Source organism: Octopus sinensis, linkage group LG5 (assembly GCF_006345805.1).
Source record: "Octopus sinensis linkage group LG5, ASM634580v1, whole genome shotgun sequence".
Taxonomy (NCBI): domain Eukaryota; kingdom Metazoa; phylum Mollusca; class Cephalopoda; order Octopoda; family Octopodidae; genus Octopus; species Octopus sinensis.
In genome coordinates this window covers 104681850-104707602 of record NC_043001.1, presented here as the reverse complement: position 1 = coordinate 104707602, position 25753 = coordinate 104681850, and the positions used below count along the sequence as shown (strand labels likewise).

The 25753-nt window shown below is 40.8% G+C and overlaps 1 protein-coding gene across 2 annotated transcripts in view; it reads right to left on the bottom strand.

Annotated features, from left to right (window-relative positions):
- LOC115212304 (NSFL1 cofactor p47) overlaps window positions 1–25753 on the bottom strand; it is a 42146-nt gene that overhangs the window by 5947 nt on the left and 10446 nt on the right. The window contains exons 2-8 of one of the 2 annotated variants that reach the window (XM_029781156.2): window positions 24416–24558; window positions 22180–22269; window positions 17785–17844; window positions 11770–11914; window positions 8673–8773; window positions 7783–7920; window positions 4248–4382 (exon numbers count right to left, since the gene is read on the bottom strand). In XM_029781156.2, coding sequence (XP_029637016.1) covers window positions 4248–4382; window positions 7783–7920; window positions 8673–8773; window positions 11770–11914; window positions 17785–17844; window positions 22180–22269; window positions 24416–24558 — 812 coding nt within the window. The remainder of the gene's footprint in view (window positions 1–4247; window positions 4383–7782; window positions 7921–8672; window positions 8774–11769; window positions 11915–17784; window positions 17845–22179; window positions 22270–24415; window positions 24559–25753) is intronic. The other variant, XM_029781157.2, reaches the window with a different exon arrangement.

Sequence of the window (25753 nt, the reverse complement as noted above, 5' to 3'; positions counted from 1 at the left end):
TCGATGCGGTACTGGCTACGGCCACGTTCAGATGGTTTTCTTGTGTGCCACCGGCACTGGTACCACAAAGATACAAATTCCATTGATGTTCATCTATTTTATTTTGATTTTCACTTTCACTTGCCTCAAAAGGTCTTCACAAGTGTCACAAGAAGGAAGGTATGCACAGGTGGACTGACTACGTCCCAGGTTGGGGCCACGGATTATGGCCTGACTAGTCTTGCCGGGTCGTCGGATGGTGTTTTTATGTGCCACCGACACAGGTGCCGGATGAGGCTGGCGAACGGCCACGATCGGATGGTGTTTGTTACGTGCCCACAGCACGGAGGCCAGTCGATGCAGTACTGGCTACGGCCACGTTCGGATGGTTTTCTTGTGTGCCACCGGCACTGGTACCACAAAGATACAAATTCCATTGATATTCATCTATTTCGATTTGTTTTGATTTTTTTGATTTTTTTTGATTTTCACTTGCCTCAACAGGTCTTCACAAGTGTCACAAGAAGGGAGGTATGCACAGGTGAACTGACTACGTCCCAGGTAGGGGCCACGGGTTATGGCCTGACTAGTCTTGCCGGGTCTTCGGATGGTGTTTTTATGTGCCACCGACACAGGTGCCAGATGAGGATGGCGAACGGCCACGATCGGATGGTGTTTGCTATGTGCCCACAGCACGGAGGCCAGTCGATGCGGTACTGGCTACGGCCACGTTCGGATGGTTTTCTTGTGTGCCACCGGCACTGGTAACAAAGATACAAATTCCATTGATGATCATCTATTTTATTTTGATTTTCACTTTCACTTGCCTCAACAGGTCTTCACAAGTGTCACAAGAAGGAAGGTATGCACAGGTGGACTGACTACGTCCCAGGTAGGGGCCACGGGTTATGGCCTGACTACTCTTGCCGGGTCTTCTCACGCACAGCATACTTCCATAGGTCTCGGTCTCTAGTCATTTCCTTGGTGAGACCTAAAGTTCGAAGGTCGTACTTAACCACCTCGTCCCAGGTTTTCCTGGGTCTACCTCTTCCACAGGTTCCCTCAACTGCTAGGGTGTAGCACTTTTGCACACAACTATCTACAGCCATTCTCGTCACATGACCATACCAGCACAGCTGTCTCTCTTGCACACCACAATTGACGCTTCTTAGGTTCAACTTTTCTCTCAAGGTACTTACACTGACGATTATGAACACTGACATTACACATCCATCGGAGCATACTGGCTTCATTTCTTGCAAGCTTACGCATATCCTCAGCAGTCACGGCCTATGTTTCACTACCATGTAGCATGGCTGTACGTACACATGCATCATACAGTCTACCTTTTACTCTGAGCGAGAGGCCTTTTGTCACCAGCAGGGGTAAGAGCTCTCTAAACTTTGCCCAAGCTATTCTTACTCTAGCAGTTACACTTTCAGCACACCCACCCCCGCTACTGACTTGGTCTCCTAGGTAGCGGAAGCTATCAACTACTTCTAGTTTGTCTCCCTGGAACGTGGTAGAAGTTGGTCTCTGCAAATTTCCAGTGTTTATTGCTCCTGAGCATCTGCCACAGACAAAAACTATTTTCCTAGTTAGCCTTCCTTTGACATTGCTGCACCTCTTATGTGTCCATAGCTTACACTTGGTGCACCTTATAGAGTTTCTACCTACACCTTTTTTACAGATCGAGCAGGGCCATCTACCTGAAGTCGTTTGTGATTGGTCCACCTTCCTACTTATTAGGACTTTGGTTTTGGCTAGGTTGATTCTAAGGCCCTTCGATTCTAATCCTTGTTTCCACACCTGAAACTTCTCCTCCAGTTCTGATAGTGACTCAGCAATTAGAGCAAGGTCGTCAGCATAGAGGAGCTCCCAGGGGCATCCTGTCTTGAATTCCTCCGTTATTGCCTGGAGGACTATGATAAATAGGAGGGGACTGAGGACTGAACCTTGGTGGACCCCAACCTCTACCCGGAATTCTTCACTGTACTCGTTGCCAACCCTCACCTTACTAGCAGCGTCTCTGTACATGGCTTGCACAGCTCTCACTAACCATTCATCTATCCACACATATATATATATATATATATATATATATATATATAATATACATAATATATTTATGTATAAATATACATAAATATATTTATGTATAAATTTGTATTGTCTCCCTGGTTTTTATGTGCTAAGCCACTTGGTGTTAAACTGATGGTATTATTAAATTAATATCGAATTTTTCACCCTCATTTATGAATATATATATATATATATATATATATAATATATATATATATATATATATATATATATATATGTAGAAGGTTAAAAAGGAACACATGAGTTGATATATATATATATATATGGAAAAAAAAGTCAGGATAGAAAATGCTAAAATAATTTTGTAAAAAATATTTCAGTAATGGTTTCGGTCATTGAGACTTTTTTCAACTGTAAGTATGGAAAACAATTAAACACCAGTTGTCAAGCAGTGGTAGGGGACAAACACAGACACACACACACACACACACACACACACATATATGACAAGCTTCTTTCAGGTTCCATCAACCAAATTTACCCACAACACTTTGGTCAGCCCGAAGCTGCAGTAGCAGACACTTGCCAAATGTGCCAGGCAGATGGTCTGAACCCAGAACCATGTGGTTGGGAAGCAAGCTTCTTATCACACAGCCACAGCAGTGCCTATAATTGCTTTTTTCTTCAAAGCTGCATCAGTTTTTATCTTTTCTCTCCAAGCTCTACAAAACTTCAAACTGAACATTAGCCACAACAAACTCATTCCATCTATCCACATGTTCCAGTGTCAGAAAACCTAAAAGGGCTTCAGATACTTTAACATTCTTCTTCTCTCAAGACTAATTTACAAAAAAATCCTCTAAGTTGTAGCTTATTACACTTCATTCCCTTCTTATCCACACTGTACCATGCCCCCCCCACACACACACACACATGCATTTTTTTTTCCTCGTTTTCTTTCTCTGGTTTTTATCTCCTTGTCTCTCCTTTTTCTCAGAAGTGAAGTGAATACTGAAAACATAAAAGACGTTTCCTTCTGTTTTTCCATTTCCCAACTATTGACCCAACATACACTGGGAGTTTGTGTATTTTCTTTTGCTTTTTTACCTTGACTTCATTATATATATACTTTTTTGCACCATATCAAAACAGGCGACAGGAACCTGGTGCAGCCCTCCGACCTGCCAGTTCCTGCCAAACAGACTGATGTAAAATAAAAAGTCTCAAGTAGCAAAAAGATGTACAATGTAGCATCAACTTCATTTTGATAAAGTATGAGGTCTTTGTCTTGCCAAATAAAAAGCATCTGTGCCCGTGCCACATAAAAAGCTCCTGTACTAGGTGCCATGTAAAAAGCACCCAGTACACTCTGTAAAGTGGTTGGCATTAGGAAGGGCATCATCCAGCCTTACAAGCCATGCCAAAATAGACAACAGGAGCTCAGTGCAACTCTCCAGCTTGCCAGCTCCTGTCAAACCGTCCAACCCATGCTAGCAAAAAAAACAGACATTAAGTAATGATGATGATGATGATGATGATGATATGGGAGTCATCTCAGAAAGAAGAGAGGTCACATGAAAAAAAAAATTTATGAATTTTATATAAGACAAGACTACCCATGACCCATTGGATCACTGACGGTTCAGGTTATAAAACACTGAAGCTGAGTTCAATATTGCATTGAAAGTGAATTTTAGGATGATTCAGTTAACTATTTCAAATCTTTTATGTCATCATAGGTATGGTTCACAAGTTCATGTTTACAATTTTATTGGTTATTTACAGCATCTAATAGAAATAGAACTTCCAGGATAAACTTGAACTCCAGTAACCGCATTTACTTAGGACATATGAGCACACTTCTGCAAAAATGCAAAATAAATTGTTATATATTGTAAACATAAAATTAATGGAAACAATTTTCACAGTATCATATATTCCCATATCAGGATTATGTTACTTTCAGAGTACTTTCCCATTATGCACTGTTTTGCCTATTTATGAAGGTACAAAAAAAAGCTGCATATCTAGGGAATCCGTAGTCCAATTTACACAAAACTTATTTTATTCTATTTTGTATTCACATTTCAGGGATACCTTACTTTCAGAGTATTTTCTCATTATGCACTAGTTTGGCTGTATTAAATTACAGTCAAGCATGCAAGCAAGCAATCACAGAATTTTAGTAGCTTATAGATAAAGAGAAGGAATAATAGAGAATTTACCTTGATCCATCAGAAAGTCGAATTTGCAGATTTGTGGTTGGTAAAGATTTATTAACTTCAATGTTTGATACTGGAGCACTGGAAGCTGAAGTTGCTGGGGATGTGTTGGTCGTAGATACCATACCAGGTAAAGGGCTTTATGAAAAAAAAAAAGAATGAGAGTAGGGAAAAAGATTAAGGTTATTTTGAGTTGGTTACTATAACAGTATATGAAAGAATTAATAAATGAAAATGTGTTTAATTATGGCTTTGTTCACAGAAACTATGACTGGAATTTTTGAAAGAAGAGTTGAAGGAAAATCATGATGACAGTGCATTTGTCAACAGCAATGACGAAAACTGAAAATAAATTGTAGCAGATTCAACTCACAAGAATTTACCATTGCTGTATAGTACCAGGAGTAAAGTAAATAAATAATCATCATAGTTTTATAGTTTACTAGTAGTATCGCCCAGCGTTGCTCGGGCTTGTTTCGACCCTTTAGAATTGGAATTTTTGAAAAGTAAAAATTTTGCATTATGTAGCTTGTTATTCTCTTTAAGTGAACAATTTTCTGGTTGAAATACACCAAAAAATGGCGACACAGCAGTAAAAAAATAGAGATTTTCATAGAAAAAAAAGCACCTTTTTGATGTAAATAATGTTTGGTGTTAACATGGTCCGATTTGAATTTATTCTTCTACAGAAAGAAGAGCAAGCCTTCTTCTATCATACTCTCAATTTTGGTCAACTTGCGCCGCAGGGTCTCGGAGGAGATAGTATTAGTTGAAGACTACCAAACCTGCCATACACAGACAACTTCAGCTTTATATATAGAGAGAGAGATTTATCCAGGTGTGGCTGTGTGGTAAGAAGTTTACTTCCCAACCACATGGTTCTAGGTTCAGTCCCTCTGCATGGCACCGTGAGCAAGTGTCTTCTACTACAACCTCAGACCTTGTGAATGGTTATGGTAGAGGGAAATTGTAAGAAGCTCATCATATGTTTGTGAGTGTATTTGTGTCCGCGGTTGTCCCTCACCATTGCTTGCCAACTGGTGTTGGTGTGTTTACATCCACATAACTTAGCAGTTTGGCAAAAAAGACCAATAGAATAAGCAGCAGACTTTACAGACAAATAAGTACTGGGGTAGGTTCCATTGAGCAGTCCAAGATGTGATGTTCACAATCGGAATGTCTATGACCAAATATTTTCTCCAACAGATATGCTGTGCTTGAGAAGACCCAGCAAGCCAAGTAAGACCATAACCCGCGGCCTATGTCAGGGGTGTAACCAGCCCACTTATGCATACCTTTCCTTCATTGGACACTAAACTCTACTTGCAAAGACCTGTTGAGGTAAGTGAAATCAAAATCAAATTCAATGACAGCACCGCATGACAGGCATCCATGCTAGTGGAGTGCTAAGAGCACCATCCAAGCGTGATTGCTGCCAGGGCCGCTGACTGGCTCCTGTGCCGATGGCATGTAAAAAGCACCATTCGATCATGATCATTACCAGCGTCGTCTTACTGGCACGTGAAAAACAACATTCGAGTGCGATCATTGCTAGTGCCGCTGGACTGGCTCCTGTGCAGGTGGTACGTAAAAAACACCATTTGAGCATGGCCATTGCCAGTACTGCCTGAGTGGCCCTCATGCTGGTGGCATGTAAAAGCACTCACTACACTCTCAGAGTGGTTGGCATTAGGAAGGGCATCCAGCTGTAGAAATTCTGCCCGATCAGATTGGAGCCTGGTGCAGCCATCTGGCTCGCCAGTCCGCAGTCAAACTATCCAACCCATGTCAGCATGGAAAGCGGACATTAAACGATGATGATGATGATGATGTAGTGGTTGAAGGAAGGTCTGGCTTTCATTAGGAGTGGTCCACATAACCATTCATGATAGAGAGGCTGGGATCCTATTTCAGTTTGGGAGTGAATCGTCATCACATGTCACTTTGTCACAAGCACATGTCAGAGAGCTGCAATAGAATGCTGTATTGCCAACAATAATCTATCAAATCCATTTACATATTTCTCAATACATACTGCTGTTATGACTTCACACCCTCATTTTATGGCTCCATCATAGATGGGTAGATTTGCTAGTATATATATATCATGGAAGGATTTGAACCCACAATGTCATCATCATCATTTAACATTTGTTTTCCATGCTGACATGGGTTAGAGGGTTTGACAGGAGCTGGCAAGCCAGAGAGCTGCACCAGGCTCCAGTTGTCTTTTTTATCAGGGTTTCTACAGCTGGATGCCAACCATTTTACACAGTGTACCGGGTGCTTTTTATGTGACACAAATACTAGTGTTTTTTTCATGGCACCAGCACCAACAGGGTTACCAAGTACCTTGCAAAACAAAACTTGCAACTGGGAGTAGTTTTGTGCCAATTGAGAGATTCAAGGTATAGAGGGGAAAAAGATAGATGTCATGCTGTAGAGCAGATACATGGATACCCTAGTTGGAAAAGAAAGGAGTGCACAGCAGGTTAATTGTGGGCTTGATTAACAGACAGGATGAGGTGACTGTAGTAAATGATGGAGAGAAATATAGGAGAGGCTTAGGGGCAGGGGTTACAGAAGATATGGGAGGGCATTGAGGATAATATCAGGCAAATAAGGTGTTAATGATGGAGAGCACCTCAGGGAGAGAAGAAAAGACAAAGGAGGTGATTGGTGGAAACAGTAGGAAGGGGAAGTAAGATAACTGGGTGGGGAGTAAAGGTAATTGGGGGGAAGTGGGGAAGGGGTTTGAATAATTCACCTCTGGAAACATGGATGTTTCATTCCTCACCCATAAGCAAACCTTATCAAATACCTTTTGAGCTGAATGGGCTACTTGACCTGAAGAAAATTCTAATTGGGTTCCACCTGCAAGATCATGCACTGTTTATCTTGATATGAGATCACCATGTTGTGCACATATGGTTGTGATACACGTGCTTGGTGTACTCTTGTCAGATGGGTAGACATAATGGGTATATTGTGCTTCATATATTTGTACCCCAGTGTCACTTTGATGGCATATGCTGCTCTTTCACTCAATAATAATAACAATAATAATAATCTTTTCTACTCTAGGCACAAGGCCCGAAATTTTAGGGGAGGGGGACAGCCAATTAGATCAACCCCAGTACACAACTAGTACTTAATATATTTATCCCGAAAGGATGAAAGGCAAAGTCGACCTCGGTGGAATTTGAACTCAGAACATAAAGACAGATGAAATACAGCTAAGTATTTCACCTGACTAACATTTCTGCCAGCTCGCTGCCTTCTAATATAATTATATCCTTTTCTACTCTAAGTACAAGGCCTGAAATTTATGGGGAGGAAGCCAGTCGATTACCTCGACCCCAGTACGCAACTGGTACTTAATTTATTGACCCCCGAAAGGATAAAAGGCAAAGTTAACTGCAGTGGAATTTGAACTCAGAACATAAAAACAGATGAAATACTGCTAAGCATTTCACCCAGTGTGCTAACCGCCTTAATAATAATAATAATAGTAATAATAATAATATGTAAACTTCACCTTCCAAGCATATGTCCTTTGCCTGAGAAAGCAGCAACTGTTTCCTTTGGTGGAACGTAATCCTTAGTGTGATAATCATTGATGTTTAAATTAATTTTACCTCCTTTAGCTTCTCTGCTGAGTTCTTGTGGAATTTCTCTGGAAATAGAAATGGAATCTAGCTATAATAAAACAGAAATAGATAACTGATACAAATTATAATGAAACCATCAATGCAAATGGAGAGAAAAAGATTAAAAATTTGACAGTTAGGTTAACTCTGAGAACACCTTGCAGAATGATTATCTCCCCTTGGTAAGTAGATATATTGCAGAATGATTATCTCCCCTTGGTGAGTAGACGTATTGCAGAATGATTATCTCCAGGAAGAAGTGGACATTAAATGATGATGAAGAGAAATAAAGAGAACGATTTGTTAAAAAGAATATTCATCAACACTTGAAAGAAGTGAAGCTAGAATCCATTCACAAGGTTTTGGTCAGCCAAAGGCTGTAGTAAGTGATATTTGCCCTCAGTGCCATGAAATGAGACTGAACCCAGAACCATGTGGTTGGGAAGCAAACAGCTTACCATACAACCATGCCTGTGCCAAAGCATAATTTTCACACAGAATCATTTACATGCAATTGTGATCAGAAACAGAGAGGTCCAGAAACAATTGTAACAAATAACAAAGTCATACTTTATACATTCTTCAACTTCTTATATAAATCCACAAATGTATCAGACCAGCAGATGATTAAGGATTCCACAGATGATTCAAAACAAAGTATACACAACAAAATCCATGAATATTCCAACTAATGTTTGCTATTCTGAACTTTTCAGACACAGAGTACTATTAGGGTTAGGGTTGCAGATGAAGCAAAAAACGAAAGATAAAGATTTACCTTCGGGTGATGGATTCCAGAAACTCTCTATTCCTTTCATCAGTGTATTCCCTTAATGGTCCATTATCAACATTGAAGCCATTCTTCCACATGTTCAAAACCTATTCCAAATCATAATGAAAAGTTCCAATGATGATAAAGGGTTTTCTTAAAATACCATGTCACAAATAAAATATGTACGTACATACAAACACTTAATCATATATCATCACTATGAAACCATGTGGCTTAGTGATAACGGTATTAGGTTCATGATTGTAAGGTTGTGAGTTCAATTCCTGATAAGGCAGTGTGACCTTGAGCAATACATTTTATTTTACATTCCTACAGTCCATTCATCATCATCATCATCGATTAATGTCCGCTTTCCATGCTGGCATTGGTTGCACAGTTCGACTGGGGATCTGGGAAGCCAGGAGGCTGCACCAGACTCCAATCTGATCTGGCAGTGTTTCTACAGCTGGATGTCCTTCCTAATGCCAACCACTGTGAGAGTGTAGTGGGTGCTTTTTATGTGTCACTGGCACAGGGGACAGAGGGCCCAGAGGGGTCTGGTGTAGACCACATCTGGATGGTGCTTTTACATGCATGGGCACGGAAGCCAGTTCAGATGGCGCTTTTTACATGCCATTGGCACAGGAGCCAGTCAGGGGTGAGGGGGCTGGCATCGACCACATTTGGATGATGCTTTTTACGTACCACCGGCATGGGGAACCAGACAGGCGGCATCAGCCACAACTACAATTTCCATTTGATTGTGGTTTGATTTGATTTTGATGTACTTGACTCAACAGGTCTCCTCAAGCACAGCATGTCGCCCTACGATCCAAAGTACTTTTTGAGTGGGCTGGTTATGCAACACTGGTGTAGGCTGCAGCTGTGATCTCACTTTATTTGCCTGGTCTTCTCAGTCACAGCATACCTCCAGAGGTCTCGGCCTTTTGTCAATGCCTCAGAAGACCGAATTCAACTAGCAAAAACGAGTAGTACATGTATTTCAAAGGGGCAGCCTTGTCACATTCTGTATCACACAATCTCACTAAAATCTACATTAAAGGTATGTGGATCTGTGGAGTGCTCAGCCCACTTGCACATTAACTTCATGAGCAGGCCATTCAACTGATCAGATCAAGTGGAACCTTTATCATTGTAACTGATGGAGTGCCAGTTCTTTTGTTTCATCATCATCATTTGATGTCTGTTTTTCATGGTGGCATGCGTTAGGTGATTCGTCATGGTCCTTCCTAGATGGCTCAGAGGATCATGCCTTGCTTCTTGGTTTCATCTTAATCTGTGATCACTATGGCTTGATGCCCTTCATATAACCAACCACTTTAGAAAGTGTATTAGGTACATCTTAGCAAAGCAAAAGCACAAAAGAAGTTACCATGCCCTCAACAAGACAAGACAAAGCATCTGCTCCACCCTGCACACATCCCACTCAGAAGCTGACTCCATTAGAGTGAAGTGGATCTATGGTGGTAATAGCACTAGTGAGCTTATATCATGGACAAAGCAACACAAAGAAATCTTCTCTATATTGACGATCCCATATATATGTGTATATGTGTATATATATATATATATATATATATATATATATATATATATATATATCTATACAATAATATGTTACTTTACTCGGTAGTCAAGATAAAACTCTGAGTTTCAGATGCCGAAGTGGAAATCCACAACACCATCTCTTCGGTTATCTGGCTATTTGAAAACGCTATGAAAAAATACCGTTAAATAAAGGGAAATTACTGTGTTATAACTCTGCTTGCCTGCGTACTTATACATCGCTTGCATTTTTCGTCATAAAAATTATATAAAAATACATAAAAATATATAAAAATATATAAAATCTTCTTGGGACATAACATAGAAAGCATGTTCTATCTGTTTTCTTTAGGGGACCAAAAACGTAACAGAAATTTAGTCACATGTGGACATGATCCGAAAAGTCTAAATACAAGGACAGAACTTTTCGGATCATGCCCACATGTGACTAAATTTCTGTTACGTTTTTGGTCCCCTAAAGAAAACAGATAGAACATGCTTTCTATGTTATGTCCCAAGAAGATTTTATATATTTTTATATAATTTTTATGACGAAAAATGCGAGCGATGTATAAGTACGCAGGCAAGCAGAGTTATAACACAGTAATTTCCCTTTAACGGTATTTTTTCATAGCGTTTTCAAATAGCCAGATAACCGAAGAGATGGTGTTGTGGATTTCCACTTCGGCATCTGAAACTCAGAAACATATTATTGTACAGATAAATTTCCTCTATTTACATAATATTGAGGTCTCTTTCTTTCTTTTGTTATCTTACCGTTTTATCAATATATATATATATATATATTGTATATAATAAGAAAAGAAAATATATACATAATCACCATCATCATCATTTAGCGTCCGCTTTCCATGCTAGCATGGGTTGGACGGTTCAACTGGGGTCTGGGAAGCCAGAAGGCTGCACCAGGCCCAGTCTGATCTGGCAGTGTTTCTACAGCTGGATGCCCTTCCTAACGCCAACCACTCCATGAGTGTAATGCACATATATATACACATACATATAATGTAAACTTAGGTATATATTCTTTTACTTGTGTCAGACATTTGACTGTGGCCATGCAGGAGCACTGCCATTAGTCAAACAAATCGACTGTAGGACTTATTCTATCGGTCTCTTTAGCCAAACTGCTAAGTTACAGGGACTAAAGACACCAACATCGGTTGTCAAATGATGGAGGGGGACAAACACAGACACACAAATATATATATATATATATACATATATACGACAGGCTTCTTTCAATTTCCATCTACCAAATCTACCCAAAAGGCTTTGGTCAGCCTGAGGCTATAGGAGAAGACACTTGCCCAAAGTGCCACGCAGTGGGACTGAACCTGGAACCATGTGTTTGGGAAGCAAGCTTCTTACCACACAGCTACATCTACATAATGTAAATGTATAACACACACACACACACACATATTTATATATACACACATAAATATAATATAAACATACCACTGTCATTTACAGAGAGAATACTAAATCTAAAGACAATAAACATAACTCTTACCCTAGCCATTTCAGGGCTTTCGTTTGAAGCTGCACTTTTAATTACAACAGGGGTGGTACTTTCCATATCCCCTAATCTGTAACCAGTCCCGCAAAAAGCTGAAGACTTGGATTCAAAGTCCTCTTCAGGCCCAGAATCATCATCTCTAAAAATAAAAAGAATAAAAAAAAACTAAAATAAAGCAAAGTAGACATTCCTAAAACTGTTATTAGTTTTTAGTAATTATTTAAGCATAAAATTACAGCGGGTTCTTATTCACATATACATATACATCATCTACTGACAATTTGTATGTATGAATATATATATAATATATATATATATATATATATACATACACACATACATACATACAGGGTCGTCACAAGAAAAGCAGAAAGTTGTATATGTATGTATATACATGTATATATGCGTGTGTGTGTGATATATATATATATATTATATATATATATATATATATCATCATCATCATCATCGTCGTTTAACGTCCGTTCTCCATGCTAGCATGGGTTGGACGGTTCGACCGGGGTTCTGGGAAGCCAGAAGGCTGCACCAGGCTCCAGTCTAATTTGGCAATGTTTCTACAGCTGGATGCCCTTCCTAACGCCAACCACTCCGTGAGTGTAGTGGGTGCTTTTTACGTGCCACCTGCACAGGTGCCAGGCGGGGCTGGCAACGGCCACGATCAGATTGGTGTATTTTATGTGCCACCGGCACGGAAGCCAGTCGAGGCGGTGCTGGCATCGGCCACGAGTCGGATAGTGCTTTTTACGTACCACCAGACCAGGGATCCTGGCTGGTTCAATTCGATTTCGATTTCGCTTGCCCCAACATGTCTTCACAAGCAAAGGGGGTTGGCAAGGGTGCCTGTCGTACGGTCGCATTGGAGTATTTTACGTGCCACGGCCACGAGTCGGATAGTGCTTTTTACGTACCACCAGACCAGGGATCCTGGCTGGTTCAATTCGATTTCGATTTCGCTTGCCCCAACATGTCTTCACAAGCAAAGGGGGTTGGCATGGGTGCCTGTCGTACGGTCGCATTGGAGTATTTTACGTGCCACGGCCCCGAGTCGGATAGTGCTTTTTACGTACCACCAGGCCAGGGATCCTGGCTGGTTCAATTCGGTTTCGATTTCGATTTCGATTTCGCTTGCCCCAACATGTCTTCGCAAGCATGGGGGGTTGGGATGGGTGTCTGTCGTCGGATGAGGTTCTATATCGACTTCGCTTGCCTCAACCGGTCTTTGTGTCCAAGGGAGGAAAGGCATTCATAAGTGGGCTGGGCTCACTTGTCCTGCCTGGTCTTCTCACGTACAGAATATTTCCAAAGGTCTCGGTCTCTGGTCATTTCCTCAGTGAGGCCTAAAGTTCGAAGGTCGTGCTTCACCACCTCGTCCCAGGTTTTCCTGGGTCTACCTCTTCCACGGGTTCCCTCAACTGCTAGGGATTGGCACTTTCTCACACACCTATCTTCATCCATTCTCGCCACATGACCATACCAGCGCAATCGTCTCTCTTGCACACCACAACTGATGCTTCTTAGGTACAACATTTCTCTCAAGGTGCTAACGCTCTGTCGAGTATGTACACTGACATTACACATCCATCGGAGCCTACTGGCTTCATTCCTCACGAGCTTACGCATGTCCTCAGCAGTCACAGCCCATGTTTCGCTGCCATGTAGCATGGCTGTTCGTACACACGCATCATACAGTCTGCCTTTTACTCTGAGCGAGAGGCCTTTAGTCACCAGCAGAGGTAAGAGCTCCCTAAACTTTGCCCAGGCTATTCTTATTCTAGCAGTTACACTTTCAGCGCACCCACCCCCACTACTGACTTGGTCACCTAGATAACGGAAGCTATCAACTACTTCTAGTTTTTCCCCCTGGAAAGTGACAGAAGTTGTTTTCTGCAGATTTTCGGAGGTTAATGCTCCCGAGCATCTGCCACATACAAAAACTATCTTCCCAGTTAGCCTACCTTTGACATTGCTGCACCTCTTATGTGTCCATAGCTTACACTGGGTACATCTTATAGAGTTTCTACCTACACCTTTTCTACAGATCGAGCAGGGCCATCTTCCTGAAGATATTTGTGGATTGTCTACCTTTCTACTTATTAGTACTTTGGTTTTAGCTAGGTTGACTCTAAGGCCCCTTGATTCTAAACCCTCCTTCCACACCTGGAACTTCTCCTCCAGTTCTGATAGTGACTCAGCAATAAGAGCAAGGTCGTCAGCGTAGAGGAGCTCCCAGGGACAGCCTGTCTTGAATTCCTCCGTAATTGCCTGGAGTACTATGATAAATAGGAGGGGGCTGAGTACTGAACCCTGGTGGACCCCAACCTCTACTTTGAATTCTTCTGTGTACATGTTGCCAACCCTAACCTTACTTACGGCATCTCTGTACATGGCTTGCACAGTCCTCACCAGCCATTCATCTATCCCTAGTTTCCTCATTGACCACCAGATAAGGGATCGGGGGACCCTATCAAAAGCTTTCTCCATGTCAACGAAAGCCAGGTACAGGGGCTTATCTTTGGCTAGGTATTTCTCCTGCAGCTGCCTTACCAGGAATATAGCATCAGTGGTACTTTTTCCTGGCACGAACCCAAACTGCATCTCATCTAAACTAACTCTCTCTCTAATTAGTTGGGCTATGACCCTCTCCGTAACCTTCATTACTTGATCCAACAGCTTGATACCTCTGTAATTATTTGTATCTAGGGCATCACCTTTACCTTTGTAGCAGTTGACTAGTATGCTGCTGCACCAGTCATTGGGTATGACTCCTTCGTGTATCACCTGGTTGACTATACGGGTGACTAGGTTATAGCCGACACTGCCAGATATTTTGAGCATCTCTGCAGTAATTCCTGATGGGCCTGGGGCTTTCCCTGTCTTCATGCTTCTAATTGCCTTAGCTACCACGGAACTATCAACTCGGATAGCTGGTCCCTCTGTAGGGTCAACATTCGGCAGACTCTCTTTATCCCATTCATTTTCCTCATTCAGTAACCTTTCATAGTGGCGTCTCCAAGCTTCTCTCTTTGCATCCTCATTTAGCGCAAGTGAACCATCCTCCATGCGAACACATTTCTCTCCTACCACATCACGATTCTCTCTCACACACTGTCTTGCAACACGAAATACCTCAAGTCTTTCATCCTCACGGCGCAGGACATTGGCAAATTTTCTCTTATCTGCTTCCCCTCTGGCTAGATAGACCTGTCTCCTAGCTTCCCTTCTGGCAGTCTGATACCCTTCCCTGCTACCACCGTTCTTCCAGGCCTTCCAAGCCTGTTTCTTTTGTCTAATAGCCCTGTCAACAATATTGTTCCACCACCACGTTATTTTGGGTCTTAAGGGGACTTTGCACCAGCCACAGATCTGGTCAGCGGCTTTCAGCAGGTTGTCCCTCAGAAACGTCCAGTTGTCTTCTACCCCATGTGTAGCTATACCCCCTTCCACTTCGTCAAAGGCTTCAAGTAACATATCTCTAAATCTCTGTCCATTCGCAGGGGCTTTAAGCTTCCAGACCCTTCTTCTCCATGTTGGTCGTCTTCTAGTCGCCCTCTTAGTCCTGATCCTAAAGTCACTAACTACCAGTCTATGTTGTGGGGTGCATTCTTCGCCTGGGAAGGTTTTGGCATTTTTAAGCAGCCATCTTTCCCTTTTTCTGGCAAGGATGTAGTCGATTTGGCTAGTATGCCGGCCCGATCGGTAGGTGACCAGGTGGCTTGTTGGTTTCCTGAAGTTAGTGTTGCAGACCATAAGACTATTCGCATCGCAGAACTCCAGCAGCCTGGTTCCCTCCTCGTTGCGGGAACCATAACCGTAGCCTCCATGTACGCCATGGAAGCCCCCAGCATGTCGTCCAACATGCCCATTGAAATCACCAGCCACAAAGAGAAGGTCCCTGTCGTTCGTCGATGAGGTGGTCTGCAGTAGGGTGTCATAGAAACTGTCTTTCTGTCCATCGGGTAGCCCTGGCTGAGGGGCATAGGCCGATATAATGGTTGCTAATCTATTATGAAGCACTATTCTAATCTTAAGTATTCTGTCACTTACTCTGATTACCTCAATTACTCTATCTATCCATTTCTCAGCGATAATTATACCCACGCCACCAACCCCGTCAGTGTTCCCTGCCCAGAAAATCTTGTACCTGTGTCCCTTGCCTGTGAGGACCCTAGCAGATCCTCCTCTCCACCTTATTTCTTGCATACAACATACATCAACACGTCTCCGTGTTATATATATAAATAACAATTTAGCTAGGTATAAAATTCACCTAAGGGATATTAAATATCTGAAGAATTTACAGCTGTAATTTATGAGATATGACATTTGATTGTATAAAATATTTAAATTGAATTTATAATAGGTCAATTTATTGTTGTTTTCTATTTCTTATATATATATATATATATATATATATATATATATAGAGAGAGAGAGAGAGAGAGGAGAGAGAGAGAGAGAGATATGTATGCATTGGGTCATCCCATAAAAAAAGCGGTTTTTTTTATACTTTAATTTTTCAAAATTAAGATAAATAAAGTTCTTTTTTAAATCTAAAATAGAGCCTCCTTCATTTTCTACAGTGCTCTTCCATCTATCTGGTAGACTTGCAAGGCTCCTCTACCAAAATCCACTTGTCTGTGATGAAAAATACTCCTCCATCCAAATGATTTTGAAGACTGCGAAATAGATTATAATCAGATGGGGCAATGTCCGGTGAATATGGTGAATGGGGCATTGTTTCCCATTCAAACTGCTCCAGCCTTTAGAATATCATCTTCGCTGTATGTGGTCGAGTATTATCCTGATGGAAAAACACCTTTCATCTTGAAACCGAAGATGGTCGTTTTCCTTCTAGCACTGATGTCGATGAATGGTCGAATGACCAAATCCAGACTTCTCTGCTAGTTTCTCACCAGTTACAATGGGATTTTGTTTCACCAGGGTTTGCAGAACATCCTCGTTAAGCTCTATGAATCTTCCAGGATGAAGTTCGTTTTTTAGGGTGTAGTTTCCAGCTCAGAATTTTTGGAAATACCAGACATTGGCTTGCACTTATTGTCCAATCCCCATATACTGCATTAATATTCCTTGCACTTTCCATTGTGTTGTTGCCTTTATTGAACTCAAAAAATAAAATATGCCAAATATAGACACTTGTGATGTAGAGGTAACAGACTGATTCAGGCCAGTTTGAATACAATGGGATTGACCAAAGTCCAGCCATCAATATAATTAGTCAATCCCATTACAGACAATAGGTGGCTGGTCTTTATAATATATCAGTAAGTATATTAATGTAATTTATTTTACGGGCTTGTTATTTGGGTAAATATTAATTAGGACTATTTATGAAATCTTAACTATTATTCTTTTTCTAGACCTATTGGCGAATCCAGTTATACTAAAGTATTTTGTTTTATTTCTTATTATTTATTCACCCTGTTACCCCTGATGAAGCTCCATGTGCCAGATCGGATGTGCTATAGAATATGACAAATATTATTCTCAGAATTTTCTTTGGCAGCACTGAGGGACACTGGAAGTAGAAACGGCTGTTAGCAGTGATAAAGCTTTGTATTAAAAAATAATAATCGATGTTAGTCAATTTGTTGATCAAGAATTTTCTCCATTTTCTGCTTAATTTAAATGCCTAAGGTGGTATACAGTAAGACTGGACCCAGAACCATGTGGTTGGAAGCAGACTTCTTACCACACAGCCACACTGTTGCCTATTATAAAAAAAATTGGAATGCTTCACAAATATGCATGTTATCAAAGTAACTGAAAAGAGTTTCTGTGGGTAAATAAATCCTGGAGAACTTATTACAACAGCACAGGACTAACCACAAATTTCTGTAAAGATTTCTGAAACAGAATGTTGTCATATGACATCTGGTTTCATACAGAAAAAAAATCAATAAGCAAACTGCAACTGTAGAAAATTGACATTAAAATTGGTCTCTCAAAGAATTATTTAGAAATACTTACTTTTTAACTTGTTTAAATAAATCCATAAACTTCTTTGGAGGACCTAATACTTGCTGACCACTGGAAATTATAAAGAAAACAACATGAAGCAGGGACACTTCACAAATATTGAATGAATGCAAATTGCTATGATGGCTAGAGTTCATCATCATCATCCTCATTGTTTAACATCCACTTTCCATGCTGGTATGGGTTGGACGGTTTGACTGAGAGCTAGCAAGCCAGGAGGTTGCACCAGGCTCCAATCTGTTCTGGCAAGGTTTCTACAGCTGGATGCCCTTCCGAATGCCAACCACTACACAAATGTAATGGGTGCTTTTTACATGCCACCGGCACAGGGGCTAGTCATCCAGTACTGGCATTGACCACGCTTGAATGGTACTTTTTACATGCCACCAGCACAGGGGCCAGTCAGGCGGTACCGGCTTCAACAACACTTGAATGGTGCTTTTTACATGCTGCTAACACAGGGGCCATTCAGGCAGCACTGGCTTCAATCATGCTTGAATGGTAGTTTTTACGTGCCAGTCAGGCGGTGCTGACATCGACTCCGCTAGGATAGTGCTTTTTATGTGCCACCAGCACAGGGGCCAGTCAGGCAGCAGTGACTTTGACCATGCTTGAATGGTGCTTTTTACATGTCAGTGGCACATGTGTATTCAGGTGGCACTGAATACACATTAAAGTATGCTAATTCTATGCAAGACTACATAGTGTTGCTGTAAAATAATTTGACTGTCTTTGGTAATTTCAAGTAAATCTATAAACTCATAAGCTTTCATGTATACCCAACGCCACAATTTCTTTTAAGATTACATTCACTCTACTGATAGCGAAGGCACATGGTTTAGTCATTAAGATATTTAGCTTACAATCACAAGGTCATGGGTTCGATCCCTGGCAGCACAATGTGTCCTTGAGCAAGACATTTTATTTAACATTGCTTCAGTTCACTCAGCTGTCAAATATGATTTGTACCTCTAATTCAAAGAGGCTAGCCTTATCACATTCTGTGTTGTGCTGAATCTCGCAGAGAACTACGTTAAGTGTACGTGAGTCTGTGGAGTGCTCAGCCACTTGCATGTTAATTTCATGAGTAGGCTGTTCCATTGGTCAGATCAACTGGAACACTCGTTGTTCCAAAAGAGTGCCAGTTACTGATAGTCCAAATTCTTCAATTTTTAGCCTAAATTTGGCAAATACTTGAGAATCACATAATGCAGAAGCAATTCTGTACTCTTTAGTTTTTCATTCTTTTATTTGTTTGTCATTTGACTGCGGCAATGCTGGAGCACCACCTTTAGTCGAATAAATCAACCACAGAAATTATCCTTTGCAGTACTTATTCTATCAGTCTTTTTTGCCAAACTGTTAAGTTATGGGGACACAGACACACCAACTTCAGTTGTCAAGCAATATATATATGACGGGCTTCTTTCAGTTTCCGTCTACCAAATTCACTCACAAAGCTTTGGTCGGCTCAAGGCAATAGCAAAAGACACTTGCCCAAGGTGCCATGTAGTGGGACTGAACCCAGAACCATGTGGTTGATAAGCAAGCTACTTACCACACAGCCACTCCTGCACCTGTGTCCAAAACTTCTGATATAAAAATGTCAAAGCTATTTTACGATCACAAGAATCTAAAGAATTGGTAATTTAGCTCTACAAGCCAATGAATTACACATTGAACAGCATGAGTGAATTATATCAGTTTGACATGGCCCTGCAACTCACCAGATCCTCTCAAACCATACCAACATGGAAAGAGTAAGTTAAATGAAGAGGATAATTAAGAAAGCTGTTTAGGGTTAGATGGATTTGGTTCTTAAAAGCTAAGATTCTTGGCTACAGTCATTATAGATTCCTCATGGTAGAATGCAAACTATTTTTTCCAATTGTTGACCATTCACACATGCTAGTGCCATGTAAAAAGGACTGGTGTTGGTGCCATGTAAAAAGCATCCCGTAACACTGTAAAATGGTTGGTGTTAGGAAGGGCATCCAGCCACAGAAACCATACCATAACAGACAATGGAGCCTGGTGTAGCCAGGTCCTGTCAAACTATCCAACCCATGCCAGCAGGGAAAATAACGATGATGATGATGATGATAGTGGGGGGGATGGTGATGGTGGTGGTGATGATGATGATGATGGTGGTGGTGGTAATGATGGTGGTGATGATGGTGGTAGTGGTGATGATGGTGGTGATGGTGGTGTTGATGATGGTGGTGGTGATGACGATGACAATGATGATGATGAGAAAAGGCATAAGGAAAAGTATATATTTTTCCTCTTGTACACTGTTTATCTTTCAGTTAAATTACATGAAATTATTCTATTAAACTTAATGGTAACTTCAATATATAAAACAGGTCGTTATCACTTTTCAAAAAAAAATCCATATTTCAGTGCTATGACTGGCTGAATCAGTTACAGAAACTGTTAATCAAAGTATTCCTTCTCTATTTTCGGTAATTATGCCTGAGGCTTCAGTTTCTTCAGATTTCATCTAACGAGCTCACAAAGCCCTGCCTCATGTGACTATTATTGCTCTTCAATATAATTACATAATTAGTATATACAAATTATAATTTGCAAAATACTAATTATCATATCCTTTGCAAAATTTGATAGAGGACAGAATCATCATCATCATCCACTGTTTTATCCCCATTAACGGGGGTGGCTGGATCTACATCAATGTCATAGTAACCGCCCTCACACCATCTTGCCCAGTTTTGGGCATCCTCCCTTCTCAAGCCAACCCTCCCCCACCTGTCCCCTTCACCTTTTCCTTGGCGTACCTCAATTTTTCAGTCCATTTACCTCAAACTCAAGCACCCTCCTCAGAACATGCTCCTCATCCCTCAACACATGCCCATACCACACTCCATTCATCTTTTCCATCAACTCCAGCATTTCCATCAAGTCCTCAGTCCTCCTCTTATCAAACAGCTTCACACCACAGTAAGAATAATAAGATGAATTTTCCAACACAAGGAATAAGAAACTCTTTTGAGTTGATGCCAGGTCCACCTGACTGGCTCCCATGCCGGTGGTGCGTAAAAAGCACCATCTGAATGTGGCCGATGCCAGTACCCTGTAACTGGCTCTTGTGCCAGTGGCACATAAAAAGCACCTACTACACTCTCAGAGTGGTTAAGGTTAGAAAGGGCATCCAGCTGTAGAAACACTGCCAGATCAGATTGGAGCCTGGTGCAGCAGCTGGCTCTCCAGACCTCAGTTAAACAATCCAACCCATACCAGCATGGAAAACAGACATTAAACAATGATGATGATGATCTCTCTCTCTCTCTCCAGCCGGGTAACCTTGTACCTCCTCTACAGCAAGACACCTGTTTCTGTCTCACTATAACCTTTCATCATCCAATACAAGGTAACTTCTTCCGATGCACCATCCCCCTCTCAAAAGATTTTGTTTGTCTTGCACATTACTTGGTGATCCTGCCAGCGCTGGTGCCATGTAAAAAGCATCCAATCCACACTGTAAATTGAAACTGCTTCTTTTGAAACTCTTGTTTGAGGAGGTCAAGGTTTAGAGTAATTTTAGGCACAATATGACACAGAAACAAGGTTAAATGGATTAAGCTGATGCATATATTGTTTGGTTTAAAATCTTTGTTGATTCAGGTTTGGAGTGAAAAATCTATGTAGGATGAGTATACCTTGGCACTTTGCCACCATCTCTATCCTGCTGTCTCCCACTCTCTCACTCTCTCCTTCTCCTACACTTCCCTCAGGTTGGGTAACTATGTATCTCCTTTGCGGCAGAAGGCCTGTTTCTGTCTTCATTCCTGATCTCCCTCTTGCCGGCCAGGTAACCTTGTACCTCCTCTAAACCAACACACACGTTTCTATCTCTCTGTCTCACTATAACCTTTCATTATCTGACACAAGATCACCTCCTCCAATACCCCTTCCTCTCTCAAAAGACTTTTTTTGTCTTGCAAGTTACTTGGTGACCCTGTCAGAGCAGGCGCTACTTAAAAAGCACCCAGTTCACACCATAAAGTGGTTGGTGTTTGGAAGGGCATCCAGCTGTAAAAACCTTGCCAAAACTGACCTCGCCTGTGCTTGTGCCACATAAAAAGCACTAAGTCCATTCTGCTTACTGGTTGGTGCTAGGAAGGGAATCCAGCTGTAAGAATCCTGCCAAAACAGTCACAGAAGTCTGGTGCTGGCTTCTGCCTGGCCAGTCTTGTCAAACTGTCCCACCCATGCCAGCATGGAAAACAGACATTAAACGATGATGATGATGTTAAGTTGCAGTAGGTCACAGATCTCTAGAAAAACTGACCGAAGTGTTTAGGAGAAGATTTGAATGGGAATACTCATTACATTTGCATACTAACAGAATTACTGTTAAAATACCTGTGTTCAGATCCACCGGCATAGAAGGCTTGTCCTTCCTCATCACTATCTGCAGTTTCTCCTTGTCTCATATCAGCAATGGAGGCAAATCTGCCAAAAGAAAGATCATACTATGTTAATACATAATTTATAATATAATAAAGCTCATCACTACAAACACAACTGCCTTATACTAGTTTTCTTAACCCCTTTATTACCATATTTATTTTGAGATGCTCTGTGTGTCTTTCAATAAATTTTAAAAGGAAAAATTTGACAAGTCAGTCAGTCACCAGCTGACACTCGCTGACAATACATCGAAGAGGCCAGGGAACAGAAGGAAGAAGAAGAAAGAAGACACCTCCGAAAGGGGGGGCCCCGCCACGTCAAAACGGTAGAGGAGTAGGGGCCGAAACCGGACGTGGTTCCTCCTGATGATGTCTTGAGCTAACTGGATCCTATAAAGGAGCTGTTGTGGTAGCAGACCACGAAACATGGTTATAATTCCTATTACAAAGAATTTAGTAAAATAACTTAGTTATCATTAAGCTGGTGTTAGGAACATACATTGTGACTAAGGTTTGGTGGAAGATTTTAATTGAAATCTTATGGAAACAAGACATTTGTACTAGAGCCAGAGGCAGTTTCGGCTGGGTTGGTATCGAAAGGGTTGAAGAGTGTTCTTTGGTATTGATAAGCATTCATATATAACACGATATACATTTAGAAAAAAAACTCTTTTTTGCATACATAATGAAATAATTTCTTTACTTGCTTCAGTCATTGGACTGCAGCCACGATGGGGCACTGCCTTGAACGGTTTAGTCAAACAAACTGACCCTACTGCCTATTTCTTTTCTTTGTTGTTACAGCTTGGTACTTATTTGCCGAACCACTAAGTTATGGGGACATAAACAAACCAACACTGGTTGTCAAGTGGTAATGAGGGACAAACACAGACACATAGGTATATACATGTATCATTTTATTGTGAATGATGTTTGATCACAGTCCTGCTCAATCACATTTGACCTAAGGGTTATACAACATACACTACTTGTATATACATCAATAAGAGTGTATCCTTGTAAAACAATTGCAGGAAACCTCTCTGTGGTTGTTCTATATTTAAGAGATGAGGAATTGTGTGACACAAGCATTCTGTGTCCTTAAGTTTTCAAACAGGAGAGATAAGCACCTTCACCCAGCAAAGCCAGCAGCAAGAGACTAGTTTCAGAGTCATTGCTCTTCATCAGTCTGGAGTAGCTTGGCTTGCTAGCTGTCAATGTTTATTCGCCTTTGAAAACAGAATTTCAAGTGAAATAAATTCACTGATCTATAAAGTTAGAAATATTGCATTTCTAAATCTCTCAGAGAGACTTATATAGTAGTAGCATGATAAAGTGATGGTTTGTTGCCAACTTAATGTGGCAGTCCCAGGAAAGGGAAAAATACTACTGCTGTTTAGCCCCAGGAAACACCGTTTCCAGTTGGCTATATAACACAAGCATTCTGTGTCCTTAAGTTTTCATTTAACTCTTTTGTTAACAAATTTCTTTTGAAATATACTGCCACTGTTTCAATTGATTTTCAAAATAATAAAGAATTTAGTAAAATGTCGTCTTACTAGCTCTTGTGCTGGTGGTACGTGAAAAACATATTCAAGCGAGGTTGTTGCCAGTGCCGCTGGACTGGCTCCTGTGCAGGTGGCACATAAAAAGCACTATTTGAGCATGGCCACAGCCAGTACCACCTGACTGGCCCACATGCCATTGGCACATAAAAGCACCCACTACACTCTTGGAGTGGTTGGCATTAGGAAGGGCATCCAGCTGTAGAAACACTGCCAGATCAGATTGGAGTCTGGTGCGGCTGTCTGGTTCGCCAGACCTCAGTCAAATCATCCAACCCATGCTAGCATGGAAAGCAGACGTTAAACGATGATTATTTCATTATTATTATTATTATTATTATTATTATTATTCATCAATTATTATTATTATTATTAAGCTGCCATTTGGAACATAGCAAGAAATTTTGAGGGAGGATTTTAAATTAGATCATGTTGGTGCACCCAGTACACTCTGTAGAATGACAGTGTAGGGTAGGTGTGGGAAGCCAGATCTGGCTGGGGTGAACATAAAACAGCGATAATATTTGGACCAGATGAGGGTGGTTTAAATGCTAAAGAGTTAGACAAAGCTATTTTGCATTATTGTCTGTTTATATAAAGGAGAGTAAACTCTAACAAACTAACCGAGGGTTTCCTTCTTGGGTCACTGGAGTAGGATCAAATGACGGTCCAGAAGGTGGTTTCGTAGCTTCAGGTATAGGTGCAGATGGAAACATATCGTACATATCAGGTTCTTGGTCATCTTTGTAAAAACTCTCCATGGCAAGCTGCAATGACAGGAAAGTGATAATAATTATTTGTCTTTTTTTATTGCCCACAAGGGGCTAAAGATAGAGGGGACAAACAAGGGCAGACAAAAGGATTTAGTCGATTACATCGATCCCAGTGCATAACTGGTACTTATTTAATCGACACCGAAAGGATTAAAGGCAAAGTCGACCTCGGCGGAATTTGAACTCAAATATGAATTCAAAACAATGTGAATAAATAAGCAATACATTTGACAGAATAATGTGAATCCTAAAGGGTTAATGACAGAATGGCATTAGATTCCATTTCCCAATCATGGCTATCAAAGTCAATACACAAGGCAGATGTGCTTGCTACCTCAGATATTGAAAAGCTAAGAAGTGGCTCTTTTAATTGAAAATGGAATGACTATCTCCAGTGTTATCAATATTTCAATGGGAATATACAAGGTGAAATGCTACCTGTACTTCTGTTTATTTTGGCCCCAAATCCATTGGGTTTGTCATAGAGTCTGCAACAGCAGTGCACACTTATATTACCTATATTTTCTCTGTGGATTTTCTAAAGATCTATGCTTGAAATATTTAGAATTCTAAAAACAACTGGATTTAATCAAAATATGTTTTGCTGTTAACAACTGAATATGGAAAAACTGTTCTTCAGACCCAAAATCTTTGCATCAATGGTCTCTGTCGTAATAAGTGGTACAAAACCTAGGTATTGATGAAAATTTATTTAAAAAGGGGCTGTAAACAAAGAAAATTATAACTGACTAAGCAAAACGTCAGTCAGTGCTTTCCTCTTACAAAAACACAATATCCCACAATGCATTTGCAGTGCAATACTGATCCCAAAGTCTGCTCCCTAGACATTAAAACCTACAAGATCCTGAGAACAACTGCAAATTTTCAGAGAAACAGTGATATTAACAGAAGATATAGAGTCCTTAAGCTTGGGTTAGTTTTGCAGAGCAATACAGCAACAATTATCTCTGCCTGTGGCCCTCAAATGAACAAAAGGACCACTTTTATGATATTCCTCTGCAGGCTACCTCCAAGACAAATGACAATGACTTCATCTTTGTGACTGGTGATTTCAATGTACATATTGGGTGACACCCAGGTATCTTCCATGATACACATGGGGGCCATAGAATTGGTTCCCAAAACAAGGAGGAAACAAGGCTGCTGGAGTTCTGTGATGCAAATGACC